Source organism: Anabrus simplex, chromosome 5 (assembly GCF_040414725.1).
Source record: "Anabrus simplex isolate iqAnaSimp1 chromosome 5, ASM4041472v1, whole genome shotgun sequence".
Lineage (NCBI taxonomy): Eukaryota > Metazoa > Arthropoda > Insecta > Orthoptera > Tettigoniidae > Anabrus > Anabrus simplex.
This window is the reverse complement of record NC_090269.1, coordinates 397,725,203-397,744,994: the sequence shown is the minus strand read 5'-3', so window position 1 is coordinate 397,744,994 and position 19,792 is coordinate 397,725,203. Positions and strand designations below refer to the sequence as shown.

Here is a 19,792-nt window from a genome sequence, read left to right as displayed (position 1 = left end):
CTAATCACACTAACCACTACACCACAGACGAGGACTCTGAGCTCAACTTATTACTTAAAATGGACGAGCTACGGATTAATTGTATAAGAAAGAAATCTGTTGGTTTTTCCCATTTTTTTATCTGTCGGATTTTACGTCAATACCATCCTATCGAGAGATTGAAGGTGATGACAGGTGACCTTCGTAATGTAACCTATTTTAATTCGCTTTGCCCAGTTATCTGTTTTCTCATATCCATTACTCATCCCGTGATTAACATCTTTATGAAAGATCAATAAACCATTAAGAGTAGTTTGATACGAATTTTATCTTCAAAAATCTGGTCCGTTAGTAATATATAAACGAAGTCGGAGCTGTGCACATTCAGAGTTGGCAGCAGAACCAGAAGTCAGCATGAAGTTTGTACTCGCTCTTGTCGTGCTCGTGGCCGCTGCACAGGTTAGTAACTCGGTGGTACTTTAAAAGAAACCCAGTTAAATTCAACAAAACCTGAATAATCATTACTTACTTTTACAGTATATTGATGTCAAGTAGTTAAATCGGTTAAGACCATTATAATTATGATTATTTTCGGCTGCCACAAAACTTTATACAGTTTGTAGGCCCTAGTACATTACACAAATCTATTTGCAATCTTTCATTGATACTTTGTTTGGAAAAGGCTTCAAAGTTTCTGCATTGTGATCTGGATTAAAATCGAAAGCAATTTTTTTTTTTGTTTTAATTTTTGTGTGTGTTGAGTAGTGTGCCTATTACTTGCAATCTACTACAAATTTCATTATTCCGATTGAATTTCACAACACCTTGTGACCGTGTGGTTTTTGTCTTCCAGGCCGAGGACTGGACTCACCTCCAGCGGGTCAGTCGTGTGATGCCCACCGACCCCACGTACACGTGGGATGAGTGGCAGGAGATCATGGCCAACCAGGAGGTGAAGGAACAGGAGAACGCTGTGTATGAGGGCACCGAGCCACAGCCTGGTAAGATACAAACCTTGTGAGCTGCTTTAGCAGGTTATCACTCCTGTTTGACGAACCCGAATCAAACTATTGTTTATACTGCCCCGAAAGTAGGGTTCTACGTTTGTAGGCGAGTTCAACTTGTACATTTAAACACAAAGTGGGACCCCTTAAGAGATAAGTTACCGTATCATTTTTATCATTACCCAAATACGAAGTAGCATCCCTTAAAATCATACCGATCTTTAATATAATACCTGCAGCAAACTAATTAAGGACTATTTTATAGAAGATGTAATATAATAGTTTCCGTTCTAGTTCATAGGTATTTAGGCTTACATGGGAATTATCAGCTAAATCCGATAAAGCCAAGAATAATGTAAGGGTAATGAGAGACATGAAAATGAAGGTCTACCTAGGGCGAGTAAACAAATTTACATTGATAGGTCTTATGGCGACGATGGGATAGGAAAGTGCTAGGAGTGGGAATGAAGCAGCCGCGTCCTTAATTAAGGTACAACCCCAATATTTGCCGTCTGAAATAGGGAAACCTCGGAAAACCATCTTCAGGACTGCCGACAGTGTGGTTCGAACCCACTGCCTCCCGAATGCAAGCTCATAGCTGCCCCCACCCCACCTTAACCGCACGGACAACTCGATCGGTGGCGAGTAAACCTGACAGAAGAGTTGAACAAGGCAGGTTGGATACGAAAAATTAAACTGAGGTGCCCAACACAAGCAACATTAAACAACGTCAGATCCTCGCAATTGCACATGAACAAGCTGCAAATGGTAAATCTTCTATTACATGTGTCCTACGTATCGACTGTAACATCAACCCACACAGTTTCTCTCCAAAACACACAGTTTTCTATTAAAGAGTAGTGAAGCTACCTCTACCCTCTCAAGGGCAGCGTCCTGGAGCGTGAGACTTTGGGTCGGGAAATACAACTCGGAAGAAGGACCACCTCGTCCAGGCGGCCTCACCTGCTATCCTGAACAAGGGCGTTGTGAGGGGATGGGAAGATTGGAAGGAATAGACAAGGAAGAAGGAAGAAAGGAAGGAAGGAAGGAAGGAAGGAAGGAAGGAAGGAAGGAAGGAAGGAAGGAAAGAAGGGAGCGACCGTAGCCTTGACTTAGGTAACATCCCAGCATTTGCCTGGAGAAGAAGTGGGGAAACCACGGAAAACCACTTCCAGGATGGCTGAGGTGGAAATCGACCACTCCTCTACTTAGTTGATCTCCAGAGGTTGAGTAGACCCGTTCCACCCCTCGTACCAATAATCCAATTTCGTGGCAGAGCCGGGAATCGAACCCGGACCTCCGGGAGTGGCAGCTAATCTCACTACACCACAGAGGAGGAAAATGACATTATTATTATTATTATTATTATTATTATTATTATTATTATTGTTATTATTATTATTACTCAAAAGGCATAATATTCATATTCCAGCTGATGCCGGAGTCTCTCACGCCGCTATCGACGGACGTGTTATCGGTGGAAGCGCTGCTTCTCGTGGTCAGTTCCCCTGGCAGGCAGCCATCAGACTGGACAGTGTCTCCTTCTGTGGTGGATCTCTCATCTCCAGCAACTACGTCCTCACGGCAGCTCACTGTACCGACGGGTAAGTAGACATTATATCCTATTCACCGTAGATTCCTCCAGCAGGTAACATTAAAGGTGAGCCATGCCCCCTTTTTTAAGTGTAGGTGAGGTTAAACCCACATACTGTAGGTAACACAGACGCAAATATCTATTGGCCAATACATCCGAAAAGGAAGGGAACGGGGTGGACCCAGGATTTCAGAGGACCGAATATTTAATAGATTGTCTTTATTATTTGAAGCCCGATTAAAAATACCAGCTAAAAGAATTCGTGTATCATATCAAGCCTACTATTTTATAGCACGTCTCTAGATTTCTATTTAATAATTCTATGGTTTTTTCTGTTCATTCTTGACAATTTAAATGCAGATGGGTCCCGGATCAGCAGATTTTTATTCAGACAGTATTGCCTTGCCACGTCTTTGTGGAATTAGATGCGAATCCTCCCTTCCAAATCTCCTATGGGGCAGTGAAAATTACGAAGGATATATTTATTTCTACAATTTTCTTTACTTTGCACCAACACAGGCGGGCCTTTTTTTTTCTATTTGCTTTACGTCGCACAGACACAGATAGGTCTTATGGCGACGATGGAATAGGAAAGGCCTAGGAAGTGGAAGGAAGCGGCCTTGGCCTTAATTAAGGTACAGCCCCAACATTTGCCTGGTGTGAAAATAGGAAACCACAGAAAACCATCTTCAGGGCTGCCGACAGTGGGGCTCGAACTCACTATCTCCCGATTACTGGCCGCACTTAAGCGAATGCAGCTATCGAGCTCGGTACAGGTGGGTCTTATAGGGCCTATGGTATAGAAAAGGGCTACGAGAGGGAAGGAAGCGACCGTTACATTAATTAACGTACAGCCCCAGCATTTCCCAAATAGGAGATCACGGAAAAACAATCTTCAAGGCTGCCGGCAGTGGGGTTCGAACCTATTATCTCCCGAATGCATGTAACTACGTGTTCCAAACCACGCAGCCACTTGCTAAGTTTCAGGACATGCACTCTCACCTATAAATGTATTATCTGAGGTTAATAATTTATATATTACTAGCTTTTAATTATGTCTTGTAATTTTGAAGTTAAAAAGATATCCTTACGTCTGTACGCATTATTGAACAAAATCCGATTGGTGAAAGGGAAAAGTGATGAGAGGGTAAGGAAGACGAGTGTACTGCCATATACGTATTTGCATTATGGCTTTCAGCTTCCTTGAATAAATAATTCAAAACAAACAAACCAAACACAGCCAATTAAACTTAAATCTACGAAAACGGTAAACTTTGAATGACTTCTTTTTGTTGACTGCTAAGTTGTATGGAAACCAGTGTGTTTTCCGACCGCAGAGGGGCTGTCAGGATGAGTGATTCAGTATGCGCCAGGTAATTAAAAACGCTACGAGGGGAATAAATAATATTTCTGTTTATGTTTCGTAGATCTAGAGAAAGCATATGACAGGGTACCGAGGGAAAAAACTTTTGTTCCACTGGGGAACTATGAATTAAAAGTAGATTGTTAAAATCAATCAAAGGCATTTATTTTGACAATTGGGCAACAGTGAGAATTGACGGTAGAATGAATTCTTGGTTGAAGTTTCTTACTGGGGTTGGACAAGACTGAATTCTTCCACCTTTGTTGTTCAAGGTTTACATGGCTCTTCTGCTGAAAGGTTTTAAGTGGCAGGGAGATATTCAGTTAGGCGAAAATAAAGTAAGTAGTTTGGCCAATGCTGACGACTTGGTCTTATGGCAGATTGAGCCGAAAGCCTAAGGTCTAATATCTTGGAACTTGAAAATAGATGCAATGAGTATGGTGTGGAAATTAGCCTTTCTACGACGAAATTGATGTCAGTGGGTGTCAAATCCAAGAGAATTGAATATCAAATTGGGGATGCCAAGCTGAAACAGGTAGAGCATTTCAAGTATTTAGGACGTGTATTCTCTTATGACGGAAATATAGTCAGATTGAATAAAGGTGTAGTTAAATTTAATTTCGTGTAGCCCTTGTAAGGCAGACCCTCCGAGGAGGGTGGGCGGCATCTGCCATGTGTAGGTAACTGCGTATTATTGTGGTGGAGGGTAGTGTTATGTGTGGTGTGTGAGTTGCACGAATGTTGGGGACAGCACAAACACCCAGCCCCGGACCACTGGAATTAACCAATGAAGGTTAAAATCCCCAACGCGGCCGGGAATTGAACCCGGGACCCTCTGAACCGAATGCCAGTACGCTGACCATTCAGCCATCGAGTCGGACAAGTGTAGTGAAGCTAATGCAGTGAGCTCACAGTTGCGATCAACAGTATTCTGTACTAAGGAAGACAATCCCCGGACTAAGCTATCTTTACATCGGTCTGTTTTCAGACCAAATTTGCTTTCCGGGAGTGACAGCTGGGTGGACTCAGAGTACCGTATTCACAAGCTAGAAAGTAGCGAGAATGTTTGCTGGTGCAAACAGATGGGAACGATGGCAGGAAGGTACTAGGAATAAGAAAATTAAGGATAATTTAGGAATGAACTCGATGGACGGAGCTGTACGCATTAAACAGCTTCGGTGGTGGGGCCATGTGAGGTGAACGGAGGAGGTTAGGTTACCTCGGAGAATAAAGGACTCTGCTAAGGGGGGTAAGAGAAATAGAGGTAGACCAAGACGACGATTGTTGGACTCAGTTTCTAACGTTTCAAAGGTACGAGGTATGAAACTAAAGGCCACAGAACTAGTTACAAATAAAGGTTTGCGACGGCGATTAGCAAATTCACGGGGGCATGCAGACTGAACACTGAAAGGCATAACAGTATAACATTAAAGTGTATGTATGTTTAGAATGTGAAAAAAATAATGATCCCTATGGAAGGCAAAGATTTATAATTCATCAACATTCGCTCACCGTGAAACTAACAGCGACTGAGTTTATTTCAAAATAATTTGATGTAATATTATTTTATTTGTACCTATGCTGAGATGATTGACAACAGGTTTGGAAAGAGAATGAATTATTTTTCAGCATTTCTACCTTCACCATCACCCTGGGAGCTACTTCCATCTCTTCGACCCAGAGTGGAGCAATCACGCAGAGCACCCGTAACAAGATCCAGCACTCCAGCTACAACGCTAACACCATCAACAATGACATCTCCCTTTTGAGACTGACATCTGCCGTATCCAGCAGCAGTACGTACATCATTATATATTTATTGCTATCAGATTATAATTACTGGTCAATTGGGTTAGATTATAAAACATGTTGATAGTACTTTTCACGCTGTACAACAAGAAGCTGTACCTAAACCACCTAACTTCTAAGGTTCAGAGGATTGCTGCAATCTTTATTATTCATCAGTTCTGTTCGTAATGAAAACATTAGAGCATTTCAGTTCTCAATTTGCGGACATTCAAATAATTTATCCAGTAAAAAAATGAAAGTTTCAACGTTACTACAGTAGTTACGAATGCTAGGAATTTTCATGGATGATTTCAAGAAAATGAGCCTTCATCATGCCTGTTCCAGAATTATTAGGAATCCTCCGCCCCACCTTGTAAAAAATACTTCTGCTTTCTAAATTCTTTTGATGTGTCCTCGGAGGCTTCTTAGTACTAGTTTTACCTCTTTTGTAAAACTACCTACATGGATTAGTGGTAGACTGCTGAGGTAAAGAACTCAATTTCGCTTGAGTATTCAATTTTTAAAAGATGGTCATTGGCATGTCAATGATCTCTCTAGGCAAACACACTCCTATACGAAAAAAATTAAATTAACTAAGCCACACAGACCGTCCGGAAGAATTCCGCTTTCGTTAGATAACACCGCAATCGAAATTATGAAATTGCTATACACGAGATGGCGCCACTTCAGAAGATCTGCAACTCGATAACTAAGAAATTATTACTATTATTATTATTATTATTATTATTATTATTATTATTATTATTATTATTACTAGGGACTCCTGGCCGAGGCAGCAATGGCGTTTTCAGTTCCGGAAGGACGTGGATTCTATTACCCGCCAGGAAGTAGAAAGATTTAAGAAACGAGATTTCCACTTCCGGAGGGGCACATGGTCCTGAGGTTCACTCAGCCTACAACAAAAATGAGTAGCAGGTTAATTCTTCGGGGTAAATGTGGTTGAGCATAGACCTAACCACTCTGCCTCACCGAGTAGTGCCGAAGTTACGAATAGCTTAAGCCTTATCTCCGATACCTCCCAGGGTTTTCATGTCCTGTACGAGATAACTTTATTATTATTATAAGTAACTACCGTCAATTTCTGGTTATCCAGACGAAAACATCCTGTTAATTAGTGGAATGTGAACATTTCTGAGGTCTTTTCTATAAAGTCATGATTCTATACCTGCACAGTACTCTTTAAAGTTTGCCACAGCTTAACAATTCAGTTCTAACTTCTTTCCTACTCTAACCAATATAAATATTCATGCTTTCACTTATTCACCCGAATCTGTTAAATATCCTAAAACTATGAATCACATGGGATCTCTTATATCAGGGCTGGAAAAGATAACATTCGGATATAGCAGTAAACCGTTCATAGATCACAAACGTTTTAACCCTATTAAACATATTAGTTAATATTTATACTTGGCACTAATGTGATGACATTTTATTAAATCGTCTACAGTAGTATTCTGTTATGTTTCCATGTATTCTTCCTTCAAATTCTTGGAGTGAAATGTGGCCAAGCGTAGACCTAACCACTCTGCCCCACCAAGTGCCGAGGTTACGAATTGTGGAAGCCTTTACTTTCAACCCATCCAAATATTATTTACTATTAATTCTTAATATAGATTTGTAACAACACCGTCCATATACCTAGTAAACACCCTTTTGATAATATCGTTTATTTACCCCCTTTTTGCCGTTCTTTTCCTTAAAATTTGACTCTCTTTATAAGACACTCTTCTTACGTCACGGATATCTTTCATCACCTGTTCTAGATTACAGCTTTTTTAATGGCGGCTCGTATCAGCCTAATTATTACAATATCCAACTAAAGGTAAAACAAACCGTAACTTTTAACTATGTTTCTTAAGTACCATATGTATATATCAAGCAAAGTGTTTATATACAAAATTAATTAAGCTAACTGACACCATCTTTCAAATCATTCCTATCAATGTACATGTATAAACACAAATTATACTGTCACTAAACCTTGTTGTTTGATCGTAGATCCAGTTAATTATAAATGCACACAACACCACGCCTAGCATAACAGTGCGATGTTTTTAAAATGAAATGTATCTTTTAAATATCCTAAAATTATAAATCGCATGAGATCTCTTACATCAGGACAGGAAAAGATAACTTTCAGATATGGCAATAAAGTATTCATTGTTCACTCAAACAAATCTTGTGAAATCTGTGAAGTTCATTTACACATTTAAGTGTACCTGATTCTATTTCTTGTCATCTATAACATGATGTCTTTATTGCAGCATACATCAGCCCCGTACGACTTCCCCGATCATCTCAAGCTAGCCAGGATTTCGCCGGATCAGCCGTACGTATCAGCGGCTGGGGTCGTACAAGCTGTAAGTTTCATTCATTAACACTAATTACTAGGTATTACAATAGTAATTCTCAAAATTAAACTGTATTACTCATTATAGGTGGCTAGTTTAGTTGTGCTAACAGTGGTATAACGAGAGATCATACTGAAGGGACTGCAACAATATTCAACTTCACCAGTGCCCTCATAGCTTACAACCATTTAACCTCCTTTGTCCACCAGCTCTTTAAAAAACTTAAAAAATCGTGCTTACAGTTAACTCCCCTCCTTCAATAGGAAATACCACTTTTAACGAAAAGTCCACTAATCTCACAACATAAAATATTATTTACTACCTTTACTAGCTTTTCACATAACAAATTTGATTTATCTTATATATTCTCTCAAGCAATCTGTTGTATGTTCATTGAATGAAACTGTACTGACTTATGTTCTTATTAGTGCTTAGAGTGCGGGTTATTATCCGTTATACGCCACTTTCATATATTTAGCCGTAAAACGTATAGGTCATTCTAGATTAAGTATGTTTTCACCAACTTTTACACTGTTTTCAATGGAAGATTCAATAGTATTTTAATATGCATATATATTACAACAGCAAACAGTGGTGTCAGCAGCACACTGAACTACGCAGACCTGACAGTTATCACCAACACCAACTGTGCTAGATACTTCGGTAGCGTTATCAACTCCTCCAAAATCTGCACGACAGGTGTCAACGGCAGGAGCCCATGCAATGTAAGTATTGTATGTCTGTTTCATGGTTGTTTCTAACACTTTTAATACTTTGAGTTTAACTTCATTTCTTTTTGTGGATTTTGGAGACGCCGATGCGTTGGGAAATTTGTCCCATAGGAGTTCTATCACGTGACAGTGAATCCTACAATACCAACACATTAAGACAGGCTTAAACTTGTAATTTCAGCACTTTGTCCTGAAACACTTTTGAATTACGAATTTCTGAAAAGAATAAGCGATTGCCCTAGGTATAAATCTACTTCGGGCTAAGTTCATTCTCGTCTTATTCATTGTACGAGCACGGCCTCTAGGATTAATTGCCTCTGTCCTACAAACTTCTCAACTTACTGCTTTTAAAGGTAGTAAATTTAACTACTGATCCTTCGTTCTCTCTTGTCACGTCGGCGTTTCGGGGGGGGGGGGGGTAAGCTTCGGCTTACAAGTGGCCACAGCTGGTCCGTCGTTCTACACCTCTGTATTCGGAAGAGGGAAAGGTGTTGGTCCCCAACGTCGGCTTTTTTGAGAATTGTTTTCCGTGGTTTTTCATTTTCCTGCACTAAAGCGAATGCCGGGACAAGTCCTAGTATAGTCCACGACAACCAAACCCCTCACCTTCTCCGAACACCTTCACAGTAAGAAACCTCCTGATCACAGAGGCCTGCCCACTAAGTGGCCCACCTTACCCCTCCACGGTACGGAATGAAAACTTGTGTAGTTAGTTGCACCAAATCAAGACTATCGATGCTGGATATTGATCATAGATAGGCATATGGTTCAGTTACATGTGACAGAATCTTTTCTTCCGTTTTCTTGTCCAATCACGTTATAATTCTTCTACTTCTACGCTTCCAGCCCAGACTTCCTGACTCTGGCAATTAATATGGCAAGTATTCTTCGATCTTCAGCATTAAGATACAGTTATTCAATGCCTTTTATACCTATCCTGTCTTGAATAACCTTAGGGTAAGGTGTTTATTTTCTGCCTACTCTTCCGCACCGTTCATTTCTGTCTTTCAGAATTTGTTTTAAAGTTGCATATTATTTACCACGTAACATATGCTATTTTTCTCCATTTGATGGTAGTCAGCTGTTCTTTTTTCAGTTTTGTTTCCGTGATAACTTTTCTTAGTGGCGTGTTCAACCCATGAGACTGCGAATATCCTTATATGAAACTAAAATTCTAGAGCTTCCAGTCGTTTGATGGTGGCTTGTTTAATGTCCGAGCTTTGACTCCAGAGTACGAAATAGGAATTTTCCTGAATATTGACTTTGAATTTCTAATCGGCTCCTAATTCCAAGATATAATCTGTTATCCAACAATCAAGATAAATACATTTATTTATTGTTTCATTTGCTGGTCATTGAGTTTCAGATTAGGTTGCTTTATTTTTTCTCTGACAAAAACCTCAATATTTTTCTGTTTGTTGTTCATACTTAGACCAGTCATTTTACTAACAGTAATAGTTATACCCTTTCAAAACCAGCAAAGATTAATGTGTCATCTGCTTATCTTAACGTGTTTATACTTTAAAATCCCACTTGCAGAACTGTCTACGATGCCTTGAATATAGCGTCTGAATAGATGTTAAACAACATAACCTCGAAAAACACCTCGTCGAGTTTCCATTTAGTCTGTTGCATTAACGTAATCTTTGACCAAATTCTCCTGTTGCCAGCACTAACTTTCAAACATATTTTCCATTTCCTGTAATATTCTTGTGAGAAATTTATGTTTTACTCCGCCAAATGTCTCCTCCAAGTACATTACTGGGAGAGATAGACCTAATAATGATGACACTTTCTTCTTCAACAGGGTGACAGTGGCGGCCCTCTCGTTGTCCTCGAGAGTGATGGACGCTACACTGAAGTTGGTGTTGTTTCCTTCGGCGCCAATGGCTGCCCGGCTTCATACCCCGCAGCTTTCACCAGGGTAACTAGCTACCTCAGCTGGATCTCGTCCAACGCTGGAATTGCCATCAGATCTTAAGTCAAAATATGATTGTGAAAACGAATGTACGGAGGAAGTACATGAATAAAACAAGTCGCACATATTTCGTTGTATTATTTGATACACCTTATGGGGAATGAAGAACCTGTGGGTTTCCATTCTGTCACTAAACCACACTATTTAACCTCTCAATTAATGGCCCCACCTAAATAGCTTTCTTCGCTGTTCGGCTTCCATTCGTTCGATGGTGGAACCCAAGGGATAGTATTTCGTCGTTTTCCATTTACACACAAGGCTTGTACTTGATATAAATTCATGATAACATCCTTCTTCTTGTCCCCAACTAATCTCCTATCACATCGTAACCATAAACGCTCAAAGGGACTCTATTTGATCAATCAGAGTCCTTACCTCCACAATTGCCAGTCAACATGTTCAGTGTTCGCATTGATGTTTGAGACCAAAGTGAAGGGTCAAACTTCTTGTTATTAGTGGACAGTTTTAGTTAAGGTGAATGCTTTCTTTTGCGGCCAACATTCAGTAAATATACTGTATTTTCTCTGAGAGGACTTTTCCTATTTGTGACTACCGCATGTGAATATGCCTACAACTTGCTATGTCCCTTGTCGCAAGTCGGGTTACGATAAACATTCGAATGAAAAACGGCACTTTTTTATCCCCAAACTGGTCGAAGTCTATCCCACGTCAATGTCTGTCTTTCGGTGATAAAATTCGTATTTGTGATCTTAATTTTGCGACCGAACTTATCAAAAAATGTGACAGTTTCATTATTATTAACGGTGAAAAAGTGTCAATTCCAAGACAGATATACAAACTGGATCCCACAGCAGTCTCCCATATATCTCCTAATATTTATTACGAAATATCACAGTAAGAAAATCTCCATATTAACGCCACTCTACCAAAGTAAAGTGTTCCTTTCACTCATGATTATTCCATACTAGACTCCCCTAGTATCAGCTCTGTATGTCCGGCTCCATGGCTAAATGGTTAGCGTGCTGGCCTTTGGTCACAGGGGTCCCGGGTTCGATTCCAGGCAGGGTCGGGAATTTTAACCTTAATTGGTTAATTTCGCTAGCACGGGGGCTAGGTGCATGTGTCGTCTTCATCACCATTTCATCCTCATCACGACGCGCAGGTCGCCTACTGGAGTCAAATCAAAAGACCTGCATCTGGCTAGCCGAACTTGTCCTCGGACACTCCCGGCACCAAAAGTCATACGCCATTTCTTTTCATTTCAGTTCTGTATGCTCTAGCGCTGGTGATAAATCGCGGGGTAGTGCTGATAATCCGAGGGACTTTATCTTTGGAAAAAAGAGAATGAAGCATCGTCAGCAGAAGATTAAAAACAGAATAAAATGAATGCTGAACTTGAATTATAGCTTAAATGAATTAAATCACCTGAAAACAGGTAAATACCACTAACGAAAGACTAAGTAGGGAACATAAGATAATAATTGATACCTTACTGAAGAACCATACCAGAAGTTCAAAAGGCATGCGTTATGAACAGGAACTTCTACTGGAAGCATTCCTATTGAAAATTAAGTCCCCGAAAGCTTACAGGCATTGTATACAGCATGACCTTCTGCCACTGCCATCACCATAACATCTTCGCACTCAGTTGAAAGGTCTGCAGTGTTCATACTGTATCAATCATCATTCAGTCAGTGCCATTTCTCAAGCCTTTAACACTTATGATGATGATTACAACAACGGGTTATGAATATTAATATTTGACAAAATTAAACTAAAAGAAGAAATAGAGGTTAATGGCACTTCTTTAAAAATACATGGATATGTGGACTTTGATGATCTCACACCAGAAGATCAGCAAGCAAATATTGCATATCATACCCTAGTGTTTATGTTCGTACCACTCTTAAAGCACTGGGTACAACCTATTGCAATATATGCAAGTCGCAGTTCAACACCTCGTGACATACTGTCAAAAATAATAATCCAGGTAATTATTCAACTGGAAAATGCTGGGATTTACATTGTTCGATTTGTGTGCAGTGGGAATCAAACAAGATAGCTTGGCAAAATCTTGACATCAGTGGTAAACTAAATAACTTACGTGTAAGCATTCCAAATTTTGTGAGCACCTCCACAAAGTTTTGGGCATTTTAAGATGCAGTACATATCCTGAAATGCATTAGAAACTATTTTATTTCCAAAGAAAATTCTACCTATAAAGGTCACAGTATCAATTTCCATTACTGCAGGCTATTTATGAAAATGATATACCTTCCAGGTTACTGCAGGTTTGCGGGTATGTCCAAAAAAACTTCACCGCATATCAATCCTTACAATTTTTAGAAAATTAATACTCATTTGGCGTTCCTGTTATTCATCAGGGTTGTGGCAAATGCAATTCGTATTTTAGAGACAGCCACGCCAATGGTTTTGAAGGAAGTGGCGCCACAGAAATTTCAATGAGGGACTTCAATTATGTTTGTCATGCATTTAATGCCAAAACTCCTAACGAAGCATTATTTCTTGATTGTCACAAATGTGTGAAATGAGATCTTAAAATCACCAAACAATACATTAGCCGCTGAGAGAATTCTTAAATCCATGCGTGTGACACTTAAAAACACAATAGAACTTACACGGTATTTGTGGAGCCATAGTTTTTCTTATGTTCTTACAAGAAAATTCAACCAATACCCTTTGAAAAGGCACTTTGGAATCCTACGATCCTTCAGCAGTGATGATCACCCTTCTATAGTGCAAGTTTTGCATCTGCACATGTTACAATCAGTGTATGGCCCACTAAGCAATTCTGTATCTGAAGGAGGCAATTGCCAGTCTGAAGTTGAAGTGCCCTTAACATCATTTTTCAGTCAGATTAGAGCCATGGCAAAAACTGTTGTCAAAGAGAGTGCCAAAATTATAAGTAAAGCTCAGGAAAATAATTACAGCATGCTTACCTTTGATCAGCCACCTTTATCAAGTTGGTAAGATGAACCAATAGCTCCTTTCACCAGTTCAAAAATGAATGTTATTCAGCACTTCTGTGGGTATATTGTTAAACATGCAAGCAAAGTGGCAGACTGTACAGCATGCATTGGTTCTCTGCAAAACAATATAGGAGAGGAAAAAGGCAGTCCGTTTTCAAACCTAACAGAACCTAGCAAGAATATAGTAACTTATCCAACTATCTCATTTACTCATCAATTACATTATTATTGACGTTTTTTAATGTGGAGGAAGTTGTTGTGCGAAATTTTAGTGTACAAGGAGCATTATGGGGAGAAATATTTCAAGAAAGCCTGGATAGTTTACCTCTAATTACTGTTTCTAATGGAGCTGAGTGCTGTACTGAACATGCTCAGGACTTGGTACCAAAATCAGTTTTCCATTACATACGATACCGATTTTATTTCTGAATAAAGTAAGGAACGAAGTGCAAGCTTGCACGTGATTATGTTATTATTCTAGTGGTTTTCACTAAAAGTGTTTTCTTTATATTTTCAGTTAACTGTGCAGAATGTGTCAAGATTAATACGACGGGCCGTATGTGCTGTGAGCTTGGATGTAAGTCCAATTATAGGGGTAGTGTACAAGTTTCAGTGTTCAGATTTCCGAAAGACAAAGTATTACGGCAAAAATTGTAACAGAGTTGTGTGCATTAATCATTTTGATCCTAAATGTATTGTTAGGGAAGACATTATACCTATACCCTCAAAATGTCCAAGGTGTCCAGTTAACTAACTGATGGGGTGAAGTTCTGGTAAGATTCATTAAGTCGATCATGTTAACATAAGTAACTTAAGTAGTTACCGTATGTAGGAATTACATATATATGACATAACGGTACGTAACAATCATATGGGTGCCTACAGAGTTTTAATATGTTTATATACGTACCATGTACACTAACAGTTGAACATGCGTTTTTAAGCTTATAATTGATAATTGCTACTGAGTTTGATTTCGAGGTGAATTAATGAAAGATCACTTAGCTCAATACACACATACCGGTACACGTTTGAGATATTCGTAAAGATACTGACGAAACAATTTCAGAAGTAATGTCATTAAATAACTACTAAATGTAAAATATTTCCTACGTATTTTTCACATATTACTTTCAAAACAAGGAACACTATATTGTACCCATCCCGGGCATATCAGGGCATCATTAGATAATTCGGCTTCACAAATCAATATATAAATGGAATTCTTGGATGAGAACCTACGGAAATCACTTCCCGGGCTCGAAGTCCCATCAATCCTACTTTCATTTCGTCGACGGCTAAAGCTCAGTAGCATACGGGTAATGGAATGTTCGAAAAAGAAAAATGGGCACTACATTACATATAACGAAAGTAGGCTTCTCTATAATGTAAGAGGAATACACCAATATTATTAAATGAGAAACGTTTTGTTTCCTATATTTACTAAGACCTTAATTAAACTGATAGAATCACACGATATTACATGAGAAAATGCCATATTATTACACACAAAAATAACAATAGCAAAAAGAAATCATTTTTTATACAGTATGCCTCAAAGACTTTGCCAGTTCATACACTGCTTTGGCTATCGCTAGGCATACTTTTAATCACCTTATTAGCGAATGTACTACTATATACTCTTCACACAAACGTAGGTTTTATTTATCACTGAGCAATGATACTCAATGATATCTATTCATTGAATGGTTTGACCATAAGGTCTGAATGTCACTATCTCATTAGGCCTTACAATATTTGGCCGTCATGGTTATGGAATTTAGATAAATGATTTAGTACATCTTTCTACCCACGAGATCATATCGCCGCATGTAGAACACGTGGTCTACCTGACCACATCAATTACAAATTATACTGAACACATACACGTATTTCTGGGTTTACCTGACCCTGTTATATACGAAGCGGATCAACACAACGTTCGTTTCTAACCCATTACCATAAACACTTAATGACAGCATAAATACCTGAATACATTGTACAAAGAAATAATAAACACATTAGCAAACAATACATCTTGAAGATATGGCCTAGTCAAGCCATATGGCGTCAGCTCAAATCCATCGTCCTGACGCGGGTCGAACCCAAGTTCACCAGCTTCCAAGATGCAAAAATCTGAAACTCCTATCACGAGCTAATTTAATAAATAAAAATGGGGAGGAATACATCCTTCACAGGATCATAACATTCTCAACGCTAGTCATAATATATCATTGACATGAATTGTTAATGCTGTAGTGAGTGAAGGAAGCTTACTAGAGCTAATGTTTTGAAGGCTCTTAAAGACGACTCGGTCCGCGCACGGGACTGGGCAAATCCCTTGCATCATAAATCTGTCCCTCTTGTTGTGGTCAGTGTTCTACCTTGCGGCCAAAAAGACACTCTCTGTTTTCTTTCTTTCTTTCTTTCTTTCTTTCTTTCTTTCTTTCTTCTCGGTTTTCTTGTTTCCAAGTAAACAATCATTCGAGGGCCACAAATTCTTATTATTCTGGCCTTATACAGCCTAATTCAGTACGTCGCTATAATCATCATTATTTTAATTCTTTGTCATTCTATCACCTCGAACATTTCACAAGTCTCATCTTCCCCCGTTTCACCCTACTGCATCTCAAATCCACCTTATTCATTTATATGAAGACTCTGTTCCCACAGGTCATTTAACTAATACCATCTCACTCACGAATCTATATAATTCATAAGTTGCACCTCGGGCTCGAACATCTTTAGTGATCATATTCTTAATTATTATGGGATTTATAAAAATACATGCATTACCATGTTAAACAAATACGTAATATATATTCAAATTATTATGAAGATCCGTACCATTTAGTAAAATTAGGAAGAAATTATAAATTCAGCTGAAGAGCTGTTCTCCCTTGAAATATATACTTCACATGCACTTGAATTTAATAAGATCTTATGTCCTAATTCATGCAAATAAGCCTGCTGAAATATTATTGATTAACCTTAAATCACAGAAGAAATCCTAATTTTAATAAAAGAATATTTCCCAGTAACACGCGTATAGTGTCCCCTACATTTAATGTTATTAATTATGTAAAAATGAACAAGCTAGTATTTAAAATTATATCAATAGGCGAACATGCAGATCTCATGCCTGGTATATTCAAAAAGTGTACTTATCGATACTGCGTGTGGTTTGCTGTCATTTCGAGGGTACACCTGGGTTTTTAGACTTCCATTACGACAGTTTCACTCGTAGATAATGATCGGTTCCTCTTCCTCGTGATGCCGTCTATGTCTCGAACTGTGGTCTCCTACTGTTGGAATATCTCGACGTTCCCTGGAGATATGAATGCTGGCACTAGGCGCGAATCTAGTTGATTCCAATCCTGGGTTCGATGATCACTCATGAACATACAGGCAAAATGAGAAATTGGTTAATGAACGATGTTCATGCGTTTTCAAGAACTTACTGGCTATTAGATCCACTCATTGATTCAAATGGACTAACCCGAATAGCGGTAAGTTTGCAGAAATCACTATTTATTTCCCTTTTATCACACAGCCTGACTAATAGTTACTGTTGTTTACCATGAGTGTCCATGAGTATGCAAACGTTTGTCTATCACGAACACCGTTCTTTAGATTTATTGAGCGTCACTCACTATTTAAATGCTTTCAAATCGGCCACTATTAATTACTGAATGTAATCGGCTGTCTCACTAATTCTGAACGACCTTATGCGTTTGCCCGTTCTTTGATAATTGCATCATAAGCCGTCACTGAAATTGCGAATATTTAAAGGTATAAATGTTGAAATAAAACCTATATTCATCACTATCGTACTTGTCTCGTACCACACGGCTTATTCCGCGATATTTATACCGCGCTGACATATATTTCTGAAATACAGCACTTCATACACTGTTATCCATTTTTGCATAGTTCAACACTGACACGCGAGTATTACGGTCGCACAAATTACAATGGGTTCCCACAGCTAGATCTAGGTTTTATTTATAGCATCTTGGCCGAGTGGTCAGAGAGGTGGTAAACCACACCCCTAATCGAAATTCCGCTCCGCTAAACGTAATCTTCCAGCGACGTTCCAGAATTCTCAGCATGTATAATGCACTTGTATTAATTATTACTCACCTATATCACACGTAATATTTCATTTTCATTTGCAACAATTCAACCACACTTCATATTGTAAAATTATATTTTTCATAAGACCCTTACTGCTAGAAAACAGGTTTTAGGATTTCGCCATATATTTTGTGTATGTTTTATTATGGCTGATGACCCCGAGTAGGGTTGAAACTAGTCCCGTGTAATGTAAATACAACTTAGTATTGAATAGGTGGAAAACTCTACTGTGCATTATTTATATGTTATCTCAGTTCATTACGGACCAACATTATGAAGTTCAACCCTTAAAAATTTAGAGACGTGAGGGTAATCAAATTATAGCTCTTGACCCCTGTTTTATACTGATATAGTCTCATGTCTTATCCGATCAGTGGGTCGTTCGCAGTCTCAAAAGCGTCCTTTTCATAAATTCACGCGTCATGGATTATCTCGTAACAGCTGCCACCTTTTTCCTTACGTTGCCAAATCATAGCACTTGGCTTCAGTCTGCGCACTACTATATGACGTGTGTCATTACCGATCCACTATTAAAGTATTGTGTTTATTTGCATCATCAATTTGCATAAAATACGCCAGTTCGAATGAGTCCTGACTTATAAATTTCCATCGATTATCTCAAGAAAAGTATTCTTATTCTTATCCTTATCAGTCAAATATGTTGGGTTGGCACCAATGAATGGGCTGTTGAATCAGTAAGGATTTTTAGTTCTTGGGGGTTAACACACCTTAATTCACCCCACTCTCTAACCAAACACACGTTTACGCGTGGCGTCTTCTCTTCTTCTTTCTCACTCCGAGTGAGAGCGCAATGCTCATCCTATCACTGGCCCGATCCAAAGATTTCATTTCTAGAGAATTTAAAACTTTTTATTGATATCTGGCACATATCAGTCATTGATGACAAACTAACTCAGGAAACTTATATTGCCTTGACTCATACGCTTGCGGCAATGGTTGGGTCGTGTAGGTATCTCTTCAGTAAATATGATTTTTCCTACATAGTTACTGCACTGCCAAATTGCAAAATGATGGATAGGAAGGAAGGTTTAGTGCTTACAGACGGCTAAGTGGATGCACCAACAGTGTATCAGTAGAGCAGATTTTAGAACCTGAGAGGAACCTTAAAGTAGTGGGTATACTGAAACTTAAGTCTGCACAACTTGGAGAGTTTTCTTTGAAATATTTCTCAATGGACATTAATAAAGTTGCAAAGGTTGAAAACTACATTGAAAACTTAGAAACTTTGGAATCAGTCCTGGGAGATTTGGGCAATATTGCAATTACCCCAGAGACGTGCAACGTTTTGGTTTGTCTTGCAAGCTACACTACTTTTCAAGCGACAGAAATATTAGGTGGTAAATGTTATGATTATTTGCAAGCGCTGCAATCAGAAGAAGAAATTAATGAACTTTGCGATTCAGATTTATATTCTTACTTAACTTTGTTAAACCATGGTGGACTGAAGCGCCCATCACCCAGTCTTGTTTTCTGTGTACTCAGATGTTCAGACTGTTCCAGGTTCTTATTAGTGATGTTTTCGAACAGGAATTTCTAAAATTAGACAGCCAGCAGTATGTATTGTTAACCTTAGGCATGCAGCTAAGTTATTGCATAATCAGTAACTGGGATGATGCCTGAAAATGTGGAACCCCATTAAAATATATTATTAAGAAGTGCATTAAAATTCTCTCTAACATTTTTATGAACAATTATATTCAAGTCTCAGAAGAAAATAGGGCTTCTAAAGACATAGCCACAAAACTAACAAGCCAAAAATCCAAAAGGGAAGTTGATGATCCTAATGAACTGAAACTACAGATATGCAAACAGATGAAACTAAGCAGCAAGTAGATGCGTTATCCAGTAATACGATACATGTTTCGATGAAG

General features: G+C 38.8%; 1 protein-coding gene across 1 annotated transcript; it reads left to right on the top strand.

Annotated features, from left to right (window-relative positions):
- Nucleotides 1–335: 335 nt before the first annotated feature.
- On the top strand, nt 336–10,879 carry LOC136874176 (brachyurin). The gene is made up of 7 exons (XM_067147760.2): nt 336–438; nt 833–980; nt 2,416–2,587; nt 5,570–5,736; nt 8,017–8,112; nt 8,689–8,828; nt 10,642–10,879. The coding sequence occupies exons 1-7, from the start codon at nt 394–396 to the stop codon at nt 10,813–10,815; spliced, it is 942 nt and encodes a 313-aa protein (XP_067003861.1). The 5' UTR covers nt 336–393; the 3' UTR covers nt 10,816–10,879.
- Nucleotides 10,880–19,792: the final 8,913 nt, after the last annotated feature.

Coding starts and splice junctions, on each gene's coding strand:
- LOC136874176 (XM_067147760.2), top strand. CDS start 394: ATGAAGTTTGTACTCGCTCTTGTCGTGCTCGTGGCCGCTGCACAG. Junction 2,588..5,569: donor GCAGCTCACTGTACCGACGG/GTAAGTAGACAT, acceptor ATTATTTTTCAG/CATTTCTACCTTCACCATCA. Junction 5,737..8,016: donor ATCTGCCGTATCCAGCAGCA/GTACGTACATCA, acceptor TCTTTATTGCAG/CATACATCAGCCCCGTACGA.